A 14,426-nucleotide genomic window follows, 5' to 3' on the forward strand; every position below is an offset into this window, starting at 1 on the left:
GCCTTGCGTAGTTGAGTGGCGTTGCGTAGTTGAGTGGCGTTGCGTAGTTGAGTGGCGTTGCGTAGATGAGTGGCGTTGCGTAGGTGAGTGGCGTTGCGTAGGTGAGTGGCGTTGCGTAGGTGAGTGGCGTTGCGTAGTTGCGTGGCGTTGCGTAGGTGAGTGGCGTTGCGTAGGTGAGTGGCGTTGCGTAGGTGAGTGGCGTTGCGTAGTTGAGTGGCGTTGCGTAGTTGAGTGGCGTTGCGTAGTTGAGTGGCGTTGCGTAGCTGCGTGGCGTTGCGTGGTTGAGTGGCGTTGCATGTGTGAGTGGCGTTGCATGTGTGCGTAGTTGAGTGGCGTTGCGTGGTTGAGTGGCGTTGCATGTGTGAGTGGCGTTGCATGTGTGAGTGGCGTTGCATGTGTGAGCGTTGCGTAGTTGAGTGGCGTTGCGTAGTTGTGTGGCGTTGCGTAGTTGAGTGGCGATGCGTAGTTGAGTGGCGTTGCGTAGTTGAGTGGCGTTGCGTAGTTGAGTGGCGTTGCGTAGTTGAGTGGCGTTGCGTAGATGAGTGGCGTTGCGTAGATGAGTGGCGTTGCGTAGGTGAGTGGCGTTGCGTAGTTGCGTGGCGTTGCGTAGTTGCGTGGCGTTGCGTGGTTGAGTGGCGTTGCGTGGTTGAGTGGCATTGCATGTGTGAGTGGCGTTGCATGTGTGAGTGGCGTTGCATGTGTGTGTGAGTGGCGTTGCATGTGTGAGTGGTGTTGCATCCGTGGCATTGCGTAGTTGCGTAGTTGCGTGGCGTAGTTGAGTGGCGTTGCATGTTGAGTGGCGTTGCATGTGTGTGTGAGTGGCGTTGCGTGGTTGTGTGGTGTTGCATGTGTCAGAGGTTAAATGTAGCACAGGGAGACCTCCAGCGGTAAGACAATCAAAAACAACTTAGAAAACATTTCACAGTATGAAGAGATCAAACTCATGAACGAGCGTGATACACCTCAGCAAAAAATCATGATAAATAACAACACACATTAGAAGTGAAACTGCAAGTACAGAAGGACCAGCTTTGCTTGTTTACACTCATCTGCCTGAAGTGGGAGTTTTAATGTGTAAAGCGTCTTGTGCACATGAGCAGATCGGAGTCTGGAAGCAAATACAAACAAGAGGAATGACTGAGGCACATTGGTGTGAAGCACATCAAAGGGCTTCTCCTCCCCTAATTAGGTGAAGAGAAGCCGTTCTGGGAAACTGAAAGTATGGCCGGCCTGTGGCCGGCCATGAATAATTAGGGGAGGAGAAGCCCTTTGATGTGCTGGGCTGGCTGGCCCTGAATGCGCGTGCATGTTATCACGTGGTTCACGTGAACAGCATGAAAACCGCGGGGCTGAAAGCCCTTTGGTTTGAAGAGAAAATAGCTGACTTGAATTCTCCCCATTTCCCATTCCTGCGGAATGGTAAAGGCGAGACCTAAAAACCAGTTGGTCATAGTGTGGACAGTGAAAAACCGAGGTAAAATGTATATTATGCATCAAGGGTTGGTGTAGACTGTGCTTAAGGAGTAATGGTGGCAAGCGCCTCATACTTCCTTTGGAAGAGAAGAAGAGAAGATGCGAAGCACGAGGCAGATGTGCACGATGAACAAACAAGGGTGTGTGAAAGAAAAAGGTGAGCACACGAGGGTGCCCCTGTTTTAACCAGCAAGACAGCCAGCTAAATGTAGTCATATTTCAGATGATTCAAATCACAGTCTATTTTAATGCAAATACTAATTAGCCTTTAAACCATTCGATTTGAATTAGATGTAATACACACTAAATGACTCAACTAATGACTAAATATGAACAGATAGGGAGGTGTACCAAAGCCCTGTAACTCACCTAGCTCCCAAACTGGACTAGGCTCTTTAGTGCTCCTGCTGGTTAGCACAAGGGTAGTGAATAGCGCCAGAGAATGCTGCTCCAACCATACCCTTCTACAGAAAGTGTGTCCAGTAGGAGGTGGGTTCTGCTATGTGTGTGAAGAGAGTGAAGCTAGCGTCATGGCTGGCCGTATATGGGGAAGAAGCCCTGTGACTGCTCTCTCTTCTCAGGGACTTCTATCTCTTTTAGACAATACTGGGCGATTTCAAGAAAGAGCAAGACAAGTTTGTGAAGGAAAAGAAGTCCAAGAAATCCGGTAAGTGGCATCTGCTGATGTTGATGTAGCATCTTCCTTACAACAAATATTCCACCTGTTTAAAACGTGATCTAGAGGTCATACAATACATGTGGCTAATATTGCTTATAGCGCCGAGAAACCAGAATGTGATACAATAAATGTAACGCATGCACATTAGACCGTTATGACTAATTGTATGTAGCGTGAATACCCAAAGCTGCTGCCTCCTGCTATTTCACCTTTAGGACCATCATAACGTTATAGCGGGGATTTGTGAACATAAACACCCTCATGTTCTAGCATGAGAGCTACAAATGACTGTCAGTGTAATTGAGTCCTGCCTTACATTGTCCCAATATTTCAGATTTGAGAATGCTCATAGCTGTGCCAGTGTAATCAATCCATTCTTGCATCACCCCTTTTATCAGTTATGTTACTAATACATAACTCTCTGCCAATATACCTTTACTAGCTCTCCAGCATCCATTTACTAGATGTGGTATCGCACATTCACACATTGATCTGCCAATGCATCCATCCTGTTGTTACAGTTCTGAGACAGGCACACACAACTCTGCTGACATATCTAAATTCTGAAAAACAGCACTGGTGCTGGAGCCGGCTCTTATATGATGATTCAGAAATGTATTTAATTTTTATGTAAGCTGTGCAAGGTGGTAGACAAAACTTTTGTACAGTGCAGTACACTTACAAACTATAATTTAACAGCCACGTATTTATTTATAAACAGCCACAATGAAGCCAATAACAGCATCCATTAAGAGATCTAAAATTTGATTCAAAAATCGAAAAATATTTAACGATCTTTTATTAAAGGTGATGATAAAATAAACAATAGTGCAACACAGGCGTTTTTATCAATTGTTTTAACATACTGCTCTAAAGTGAAACCATGTTTTTTTTTTTTATGGACTGGCAAAACCATTACACATCTTGCGCTAAACAAGGACAATGTTCTTTCAGATCATTCTATTTTTCAAGCAATGGTAATCCATTACCATGAAGATGTGAGAAACCTCCGTGTATGGAATGCTTCCGGAGGTTTACCTTGTAAAATTGCATTTGCAGTGGAGATTCTGAGGCAACCGAGAAAGATTAGTGCACCCCTTTGCATACCTTTGGTGCAGAATGGTCTCATTGTTCACTGTGACTGGATAGGGCTTTATTTTGATATCTATGCACACTTACTTTGCGTGCTTTGAAGTAGCCATAAGGGTGCCTGCAAGTGTTATGTAATACCTAACAAACAAATTGTATTGATGAGGATTGTTGGTTCTCTGCAGACAGGACAGAGCCCCCCTGGGTTGGATACTGTGAAGAGGAGTTGATGAAGCAGCAGATTCTAGCACTATCTTCGGTAGGTTCAGAAGCCGTGCTGGAGGGTCTGTACTTGCAGATCCTTTAAAAGCAAATGAGGTGTGTGTGTGTGTGTGTGTGTGTGTATGTATGTATGTATGTATATATGTATATATATCTTTCTTCTTTCCTTCCGGCTCAGTGCGTGAGTATGGTGGCATGAAGAGAATCGGGGCTTGAAAGAACCTGTTAGAGGCTGATCATGAAGATTACCCTTTTCTTGACGGAGCGCCCCACTCATTTCTTTAAACCAGATACCGGACAAAATAACTTCATTGTTTCTTTAACTTGCCTGCTTCACCTGAGGACTGTACTACATTGTTAACAAACTTTTAAAGGCACTAATTGATAGATTATCGAAAGTCGAAGAAACTTAAATGGTGAGCCCTCATTCTGCTTCAGTGAGCACAACACATTAATGCCACATGAGCTGTGTCATAACAGAATTGTGTGGGGCCTCCAAGTACCGTTTTTGTCCTGTTTACTTTTCTTTATGAGTCTCCTGATCATGCAATACATGGAATCACATTGCTTTTGTTAGAAGATCTTGTACCCAAAAGACTTTCATATTCTAATCAGCTGCTCTAAAATCCATTGTTTGATGTCAAGAAACTGGTGTGATTTGGTGGTATTCCCTAATGCATGTTGTGTTTGTATAGCTCAACCTAGACAAACGTTTGGAGTGGTCCTGATGGATTGCCACTGGATTCAAGCAATCCTCTGAACTGAGGTGGCAAAGTGACATAACGAATGATGATGGATTCAACCCAGATCTGTGACTGGGGGTGAGTGTCTGAGAAGTTTCAGCGTTCCGTCCGTCATCAGGAATGTTGTCATACAGGAATGTTGTCCCAAATCCTGGGTGCATAAATGGAAACGACCTGATGTGTTGTATTTGTTTTCTTCTTTGCCAGCACCATTCTGTTGGTGTCCTAACTGCTGGAGTACAGAGTGCCAGCAGAAGTGGTGAGCTTTGAAGCCAGATAGTGGCGCCCGGCATGATGTCTTTATGAATGATGCAAATGCTTTTAAAGATGGTATGGGATGGCAAGGGAAGTCAGTGGAATTCCACCAGGGTGGGGGTGATGTGTTCATATTTCATCAGGCCCTTGATAAGGTATGCTGCAGCATTTAGGATGCTAATGAAGGAGCATTGTGGAGTCTGGAAGAGTATAGAGCAGGGCTTTGCCACCATCCTCATTCGAGAAAATTAGTGCTTTGATGGCATTTCTGAACTTGCTATTGGGGAGAAATGGTTTCACCTTCTTCTGTAGAGAGCATCTTGGTTTTCTTGGCAGTATATTGCTTGGTGGTGAAGTCGGTGTCCAGGATGAATCTGAATGATTTGGCATTAGGCAAAAGTTGGGGTCATCAACCACCCTGGTTTGTTTAGTTAAGACATTGGACATGCGGTGATCCAGGGGTGTTAGCGGAAATGAGAAATTGATTTACCCAAGAGGTTTTTATGGGGAGAGACAGTCATCAACAGTGGTTGTCTGAGCACTTAAAGTTTTTTAATTTGAATGCAGTGCCAGATTACTTAACTGGAAAGGGGTAGGCGCTAGGCAGATGATGCCCAGGAAAGTGCATCATGTAGTGTCAGCAGAAGAAAGATGGAGTGTGATGAGCAGAGGGTACGTGGACTGACTTAAGGAGCTGGGTACGAACAAAGCAACATTGGAATAAGCTGAAGGCACACAGGCTGACACTCGGACTGGGTGAGGGATGTATGGATGGACTGTGGAAGAGACTAGAATTAACAATGATGTTCCCAGCAACTCTGACTGGCTTAGGATCTGGGGCATGTGGACCAATACTGTGTGGCCTCGTGGCACATTGCGCTACAAAACAAATACCAAGGAGGACATGGCAGCTGTGTGAACCACGTGCTTCAAAGGTTTGTGTGTAACCTGAAAGTCACGCATTTCAATCACACTGGACTGGTTATGTCTTTTAACTTCCTGGACTGATAAAATGGTACCATGGAGTTAAAATATTGTTTGTATTTTCTTTGTTTTGCTCGATGCAAATGTTAGATTGTAGATGGGGATCAATATAGCAAATAGCCTTTATTTACATTGATGTTATAAATGTTAACAGCTGCAGTACATAAGTGTGTTCTTGTTTCAGGACCGCCGGAACCTCCTGCGGGACCCCCCTCCTGGTGTTCACTTCCCCTTTGATTTCGAGAAGACGGCTCCTGCTGCCATGGTGATGCTGCGCGAGGACCTAATCCTCAACAGGATGCGTTATGAGCTGGTCCCTAAACGGTGAGGAAGAGCATGAGACTCTGGGCAATGTTTATCGCGTTGGCCGTATTGGAGGGCAAGGGTGTATAAGTTGGGTACCTATGGCTTGGGTGTGCAGGGACTGGTGAGGAGGTGCTGGCAAGGGTGCTAGTAGTGTACGCAGGCAGTAGAAGTTGAGCAGTGTGAAAAATCAGACGACTGCTTGCCGAAAACATTTGCTTTCACAGCGTCGTGCTTTCCTGGACACTGATCACTAGAAAGATGCGTTTGTGACTGTTCTATTGCCCCGAAATGTCTGTAGAAACAGTTTAAAGAAAAGCTGACGGCAATTGTGTTTCTCTCTCCCTCTCTCTCTTCCTTCTCGACCCTGAATCTCTCTGGGACCATGAGGTCTACCTCACCAGGTGTTCCCATATCCACCCACAGTCAGCGAGGACCCCACTTTAGGCCTCTTTCTCTCCTGAAACCTACTACGATGTCTCATTGTCCAGCAAGCACGATTCCTACCGCTGTCTCCCAGTCCTTCTTCCTCTACTCCTTGTATCCTGTACACTGCAGTGCCTCTTCTTCCCACAATACACGCTCACTCTACCAGTTGGCTTGGTGCAAGCATTACTTAAGAGGTTCATGCTATTCAGAAGGTTCTTTCCAGATTCCCTCACTTGAGCTTTTTCCTCTCCTGGTCCTTCATTTCCATCCTCCTTACTCACCTCTCTCCCAGCACTCTTGTTGCTGCAAAATTCAGAGAATTCATAGTAATTCCATAATTTCAGGCTTTGTAATTTAAAATATTTTTTTTCTATAACCTGCCTCTACTACAAATATTTTGCCATGAAATCGCCTCCTTGCTTATTAGTCCTTATTTTAGGTATTCATTCAAAGGTACTAACAGAACCTACATATCTGCCAATCCTTAAGAACACCAGTTCTTGAGCTTCCCAAATTCCAAATAAAATCTCAAACTCATAGAATTATTTTAAATTACTGTTCTGCAAATGTTTTTGAAAACTAAACGTCAATTTTTCCCAACAGAGCATTTTGTCGGACATAAAAATAATGTAAACTGCACTTCCCAGGTTCACTATGCTGTTACCACGAATTGACATTGCAGTAGCGTGCTTGCTGTGGTGTGTTATTGCTGCGTAAAAACACGTAGGATGCTACATGAAGTTGAGACTGACCAGTGATGGCCATAGCAAGAGGGGCTTTCACATCTCACCAGCTTTGCGTACGCTTCCTCCATACCTGCAGCATAAAAGAGGAAGACTTTTGGAGGAATTATTTTTACCGTGTGTCGCTGATAAAGCAGTCTGCCCAGCTGGCGCGTCTTCAAGCTGAGGGCAACCAAAGCGAACGGGAAGCCATGGATGACGACCTGGACAATGCAGGTGAGCTTGTGCTCGTGCTGCCCTAAATGAGAGGCACATCGGTAAAAAGTGGAGAGGGGGGTTATAGACCGTAATATAAATTATTTAATGGAAACCTTAAGAAACTGTAATCAATTTGTGAAACTTGTATTCATACTTCGAAACAAGGGACCGTGTAAAGTACTCTAATGTCACTTCTTTAGAAACCTGTTAAATAAATTGGTGACCTGGTCACTTTAAAGTACTAACTAACATGAATGGGATATTGGATAGGATGAATATGGTCTGCTTGGCTCTGCGTCTTTGTAGACAGAAGAGCAGAATCATGGACTCAATGGATAAACTAAATTTCATTTTGCCTCTAATTACAGAAAACTCTCAAGAACGAGTTCGAGCAGGGGTAAGGGGAGGGGACCGGAAGCCAAACACACAGATTGAACGGAGAAAAGGAACAGTTAATCAGTGCTATACTTGCACAACAATGCAGCTTTACTTTCCCAAATCCATTTACCTGTCAGGTGTCACAAAATAAATGTAGGTCTCCCTGTGCTACTGGTGGTGCAGCTGGTTACCTCAACTCGGGCGCCTTCAGTATTGAAGGTCAAAATTTGAGAAGGCTTAGAAACCAGAATGTATCTAGCCCACTCTTTGGTCTGATTGAGTGAACTAAATATACGAGTCTTTGTCCTGACTAACACCAAAGGCTGAACTCTTAGAATGCTTTTATTGGTGGCTGCAAGTGGGGAGACAAAAGAGAGGCTGTGCTTGGACGAGAATCCTGCTTTGTCAAGTGTGCTCACCGAAACAGGCATAAAAACACCCATTTGGACAGAAATGGGCACCCTTAGCCAGCGTAGCATCAAATACAAGCCCAGACCAACTATCAAGTGGGAAATAAAAAATGTTTGTCTCGTAGACCCTCACTGCATTGTACTTGGCAAAAAAACTGTGGTCCTGACCCTATCAACGTGTCAGCCATTGACATTGCCCATTATTATTATTATTATTATTAGTGTGTTTTGTAAAGCGCGCAGCGGCCCCAACGGGGCATCCCGGCGCTGGAAGACTCTGAAAACTAGAGGGACAGGTCGGAGGTACCAAACTAGGAGGAAAAAAGAAGGGTTTTAAGGGATTTACGAAATACTGGTTCTGTCTGGCATGTGCGAAGAGCTAACGGAAGCTTATTCCAGTGCTTGGTAGCACAGACCTCAAAGGTTTTTCCACCAGCACGGGAACGCTTAAATCGGGGAGTTTCAAGGAAAAATAAGGAGTTGGAGCGTAGTGCCCTGGATTTGGTATAAGGGCGAAGAGTATTTTTCAGATGGGCCGACCCATTGCCTTTAGATGCACGAAATGCCAGCGTCATTGCTTTAAATACGCATCTTTTCGCAATGGGCAGCCAATGCAGTTTACGGAGGTGAGGGGAGATATGGTGTCTGGCAGGAATTCTCTCCACCAGCCGGGCAGCGGCGTTTTGAACCTTCTGCAATTTGTAACAAAGGCCAGCTGTGATACCAAGATAAAGGGCATTGGCATAATCAAGATGGGATATGATTAATGCCTGGATCACAGTCTTGCGGCATTCCTCCGGCAGATAGTTAATAAGCCGTTTGATTGTTCTGATTTTGGCAAAGCATGAGGCTGCGACTGTTTGTACCTGGGTATCGAAGCTGAGGTGGGTATCCCAGCGTACTCCTAGGTTTTTCACCGAGTTTTTAGGCGTGGGGGCCTGGCACAAGTCTTCGGGCCACCACAGGCTGGCATCCAAGGGAGAAGGAGAGTTGAAAAACAGAATCTCCGTTTTTCCTGCGTTGAGACGGAGGGAATTAGCATCCATCCAGTTGGAAATGTCTCGTAGGCAGGATTTCAGCGGGTCGAAAGCAGATGCAGAAGGGGTATCGAACGTGAAAAGTAGCTGGATGTCATCAGCATAAGATGTAGATTTGATCCCAGTCTGGGAGATCAGCTTAGCCAAAGGGGTGAAATAAACATTAAACAAAAGCGGGCTAAGGGAAGAACCCTGTGGGACTCCCCATTTAAGTGGCCTGGCAGAGGAAGTGAAGGGTGGGGTAAAGACTTGCTGGGTGCGATTAGACAGGTACGATGCCAGCCACTTCAGAACAGAGCCGCCTAGCCCTAAGTCCTCCAGCCTTCTCAGCAAGATCTTATGAGAGACGGTGTCAAATGCTGCTGAAAGATCCAGCAGCACTAACACCGCCCTCGGTCGAGTGTCCATCTCACAGAGTCGGCCATTTCAATGAGGGCCGACTCCGTGCTATGGCCCGACCTGAAGCCATGCTGGGAAGCATGGAGGAGCCCATTTGATTCGATGAAACTAGCCAATTGGGAATGAACCAGCTTTTCCAAGACCTTGGCTGGGGCAGGCAGGAGGGAAATGGGCCTGTAATTACAGGGAAGATCAGGATCTAAATTGGGTTTCTTCAGAATGGGGACGAGGGAGGCATGCTTCCATTTGGTGGGGAAGCATCCTGTACGGAGTGAGTCATTCCAAATGTGGTTTAAATAGGGGTTAAGTAGAGGTGCCAATTTTTTGTATTCCTTGGCTGGCCAAGGGTCGTTAGGGGAGCCTGATTTACATTTAAGGAGCTCGATCATAGAATCTGCTTCCGATATTACCGCGAATTCAGTCAGAGAGAGTGGCGATGGTATGAGAGGAGTAGATCGCTCGTCGTCTCCTTCTGTATTAGAAGGGGGAAAGGATGTTTGGATGTTTTCAATTTTGTCCTCAAAAAATTGAGAAAGCTTGTTGCATAATGCCTGTGAGGCGGGCTGGGATCTGGTCAAAGCAGCGGGGTCTGTGAAGGATCTAACAATGTTGAAGATCTCCCTGGCTCCATTGCTGGCGAGTTTTATTCTAGAGGCCAGGAAGTCCCGTTTGTGCTCCTCTATCATTCTCCGATAGTCTTTGAGGGCAGTTTTATAGAGGACTTTACTGTCCGGAGAGTAGTTCTGTCTCCAGCGGCGTTCAAGAGATTTACAGAAGGTCTTTTTCTGCCGAAGTTCATTGGAGTACCAGGGGGCAGAAGGTGCCGTCCTGTAAGATTTGACGGGTTTTATGGGGGCCAGTGCGTCTAAGGCCTGACTTATCCATGTGTCTAGTTCGTTAATAGCTTGGTCAGGGTCGGTTGACAAGCAGGGTTGGGAGTTGTTGAGATGTTTCTGGAGCGCATCCAAAGTGATGCGACTCCAGTTTCTTCCTGAAGATTTAGGCGTGATAAAAGATCGGCAGGGGCGGGGAATATCAATCTCAAAGGAAATAAAAAAATGGTCGGACCAGATGACCGGGATGGGGGGGGCCACCCGGATGGAAGAGAGGTTGGAGCAGATTAAGTCCAGTGTGTGACCCGCATTATGCGTGGGCAAAGTTATTAATTGGACTAGGTTACAGGCCGCTAGCATGGAGAGAAATTGACTACTGTGCGGACATGATTCATTGTCGACATGGAGGTTGAAGTCTCCTAATGCGGTAAAGTTGGAGTATCGTGTACTGAGCTGGATGATATAATCCGTCAGAGCCGGTAGGTGCGATAGATTGGAATGAGGAGGACGATAAATAAGTATTCCTCTAACAGGAGGAGGACGGTGAGGTTTGGATGCTAAAAGGCAGACCTTCTATACAGTCGATGTGGTCAAATGGGGGAAAGGTGGCTGTCCAGGTGGATTTATGAATTAGGGCAATACCACCTCCTGGTTTGCCATTAGGTCTATTGGCACAGCTGATACTGTAACCCTCCGGTAAGGCAAGGGAAATGGCGGGGTTCGTAGTGTCATTGAGCCATGTTTCCGTTAGGAAAAGCAAATCCCACTTGTTATCTCGGAGGGACTGCCAGATGTCAAAGGCATGTTTGGTCAAAGATCTGCAGTTAATAAGTGCAGATCTGAGGGTCAACGGGGGGTGATCGCTAGAAATAGATGCTGGGGTGGGGGCGTGGATTGGGCGGGGTGTTAAGCCAGCAGGTGACAAGGAGAAATGACAAGTTCTGCAGACAAAGTCTCGGCTTTGGGCGTCCAAGAGAAAGCCAGAGTGAGTCCTGCAGCGGGGGGGTCTAAGAGACAACAGATCGGTCCGGGTATAAGGTGCGATGTTGTGGCTGGTGGGTCGGGCATGAGGACCGGCCCCGGTCGCGTCCTGATCGCGGACGAGCGCAGACGAGCTTGCCTTATGCGCGCCTTCGGCGCGCAATCGTCGCGCCCGCTGCGCTCGTCCGCTGCGCTTCCGGTCCAAGCACATTTTTAAAGTGGGAGGGCGAAGGGGGGGCGTGGCCTCTGAGTGGGTGTGTCCCGGTCAGGGCGTGGGTGAATGGCGATAGAAAGCTCGGCGATTTCGCCCTTCCAAGCGCTCGTTTTTGCTCCAAAAAGGGGTGCCAGTAGCAGCAGTGGTGAGGCAAAGTAAGTGCACAATCAATTTAAAATTACAGATTTTGAAGGTTTAAAAGCGCAAGAAATACAGTCTAGCTTGTGGCTCCCGGCTGTGCCTCAGGAGATAGTCAGGGTCTAATCAGCGCGCTTGTAGTTCAGCGCGCCTTTATTGACACGGGCGGGGGGCGTGGCCTCTGAGTGGGCGTGTCCCGGTCAGGGCGTGGGTGAATGGCGATGGAAAGCTCGGCGATTTCGCCCTTCCAAGCGCTCGTTTTTGCTCCAAAAAGGGGTGCCAGTAGCAGCAGTGGTGAGGCAAAGTAAGTGCACAATCAATTTAAAATTACAGATTTTGAAGGTTTAAAAGCGCAAGAAATACAGTCTAGCTTGTGGCTCCCGGCTGTGCCTCAGGAGATAGTCAGGGTCTAATCAGCGCGCTTGTAGTTCAGCGCGCCTTTATTGACACGGGCGGGGGGCGTGGCCTCTGAGTGGGCGTGTCCCGGTCAGGGCGTGGGTGAATGGCGATGGAAAGCTCGGCGATTTCGCCCTTCCAAGCGCTCGTTTTTGCTCCAAAAAGGGGTGCCAGTAGCAGCAGTGGTGAGGCAAAGTAAGTGCACAATCAATTTAAAATTACAGATTTTGAAGGTTTAAAAGCGCAAGAAATACAGTCTAGCTTGTGGCTCCCGGCTGTGCCTCAGGAGATAGTCAGGGTCTAATCAGCGCGCTTGTAGTTCAGCGCGCCTTTATTGACACGGGCGGGGGGCGTGGCCTCTGAGTGGGCGTGTCCCGGTCAGGGCGTGGGTGAATGGCGATGGAAAGCTCGGCGATTTCGCCCTTCCAAGCGCTCGTTTTTGCTCCAAAAAGGGGTGCCAGTAGCAGCAGTGGTGAGGCAAAGTAAGTGCACAATCAATTTAAAATTACAGATTTTGAAGGTTTAAAAGCGCAAGAAATACAGTCTAGCTTGTGGCTCCCGGCTGTGCCTCAGGAGATAGTCAGGGTCTAATCAGCGCGCTTGTAGTTCAGCGCGCCTTTATTGACACGGGCGGGGGGCGTGGCCTCTGAGTGGGCGTGTCCCGGTCAGGGCGTGGGTGAATGGCGATGGAAAGCTCGGCGATTTCGCCCTTCCAAGCGCTCGTTTTTGCTCCAAAAAGGGGTGCCAGTAGCAGCAGTGGTGAGGCAAAGTAAGTGCACAATCAATTTAAAATTACAGATTTTGAAGGTTTAAAAGCGCAAGAAATACAGTCTAGCTTGTGGCTCCCGGCTGTGCCTCAGGAGATAGTCAGGGTCTAATCAGCGCGCTTGTAGTTCAGCGCGCCTTTATTGACACGGGCGGGGGGCGTGGCCTCTGAGTGGGCGTGTCCCGGTCAGGGCGTGGGTGAATGGCGATGGAAAGCTCGGCGATTTCGCCCTTCCAAACGCTCGTTTTTGCTCCAAAAAGGGGTGCCAGTAGCAGCAGTGGTGAGGCAAAGTAAGTGCACAATCAATTTAAAATTACAGATTTTGAAGGTTTAAAAGCGCAAGAAATACAGTCTAGCTTGTGGCTCCCGGCTGTGCCTCAGGAGATAGTCAGGGTCTAATCAGCGCGCTTGTAGTTCAGCGCGCCTTTATTGACACGGGCGGGAGGAACACACTTGCCCTGCCCATAAAACCCAGCATGTAACCTAGTCTGAATTTTGTTCATAGTGTCCCTTTTAACAAGGTAATATTTTAAGAATGGACTTTGCCCTAAATTCCCGACTTTCTAAGCATGTGAGAAACAAAAGGACAATTACAGTGGTATGTTGTGTGCAAAGATAATTTCTTGATAAGACAGTGAACAAAATCATTCCTATCAGCACCACTAGAGTCTTGTATTATTATTATTATTATTATTATTATTATTATTACGAAACATATAATGTGCGCAGCTACCCCAAGGGGTTTCCCGGTGCAGGGCGGGAGTAGGGGAGGGTAAAAAAGGTGATCTGCATAACGAGTTAGAAAAGCCAGGTTTTTAGACACCTACGGAAAGTCAAAAAGGACGTAAAATGTCTCAAGGAAGCTGGCAGGGAAATCCATAGTAGTGACCCTAAGTAGGAAAAAGATCGGCCTTTCAAACGAGCCAGCTGGGTTTTAGGTACAACAAACCGAGTATGCAGAGAGACTCTCAAGGGTCGGGAGGGATGGTATAGGTGGATTAAGTCCAGGAGATATTTGGGGGAAGACTAGATTTGATCCTGAACATGTAGCAAAGTGCTTTGAACTTTATATGGTTCGACACAGTAAGCCAGTGTAGTTCACGAAGAAGGCTAGAAACCGAAGTAAACTTGGGTAGGCGATAGAAAAGCCTGGCGGCTGCATTCTGCACAAGTTGCAGTTAATGGATAGTAGATGTATCGGCTCCCAGGTACAGCACGTTGCCATAATACAGTCTAGAAACAACAAGGACCTGGATCACTCTCCTCTGTGCTGACAAGGGATTCAGCCACATGATCTTTTTTAACCACCTAAGAACTGCAAAACAGGTGGCAGTCACCATGGCCACTTTTTGTTTCATGGATAGTGTCACATCCAAAATGAACCCCAGATTCTTAACACTACTTGAAGGGGTAGGAGGAACTCCCAGTTCAGCGGGCCAGCGATGCGGTCACCAGAGATCAGGGCCTTTTGCCTAGAATCATAACTTCAGTTTTGTCCCAGTTGAGCTGGAGCAGATTATTCTGCATCCAGAGGGAGATCCTGCTCAAGCCCAAACTAAGATCGGAGGGCATGTGTCTCTGCGTCTGTGAGAGGGAGAAAATGATCTGGGTATTGTCGGCATAGGAGAAAATAGCTTTTTGTTTGTTGTGGTAGCAGCATGTCGTGCAGATTATCTAACAGTACGCTCTGTTGCATTGCAGTCAGTTGGCCCATGCTCCATTACATGTAAGATCAGAAGTGTTTAGTAGCGGTGGC

General features: G+C 46.9%; 1 protein-coding gene across 1 annotated transcript in view; it reads left to right on the top strand.

Moving 5' to 3' along the window:
- The window catches only part of LOC147732999 (synapse-associated protein 1-like), a 108,035-nt gene that overhangs the window by 68,372 nt on the left and 25,237 nt on the right, over nucleotides 1-14,426 (top strand). Inside the window, exons 3-6 of the mRNA XM_086957541.1 lie at nucleotides 2,074-2,140; nucleotides 3,427-3,500; nucleotides 5,630-5,769; nucleotides 7,000-7,136. Coding sequence (XP_086813667.1) covers nucleotides 2,074-2,140; nucleotides 3,427-3,500; nucleotides 5,630-5,769; nucleotides 7,000-7,136 — 418 coding nt within the window. The remainder of the gene's footprint in view (nucleotides 1-2,073; nucleotides 2,141-3,426; nucleotides 3,501-5,629; nucleotides 5,770-6,999; nucleotides 7,137-14,426) is intronic.

Source organism: Lissotriton vulgaris, chromosome 2_1, assembly GCF_964263255.1.
Source record: "Lissotriton vulgaris chromosome 2_1, aLisVul1.2, whole genome shotgun sequence".
In the NCBI taxonomy this organism is placed as follows: domain Eukaryota; kingdom Metazoa; phylum Chordata; class Amphibia; order Caudata; family Salamandridae; genus Lissotriton; species Lissotriton vulgaris.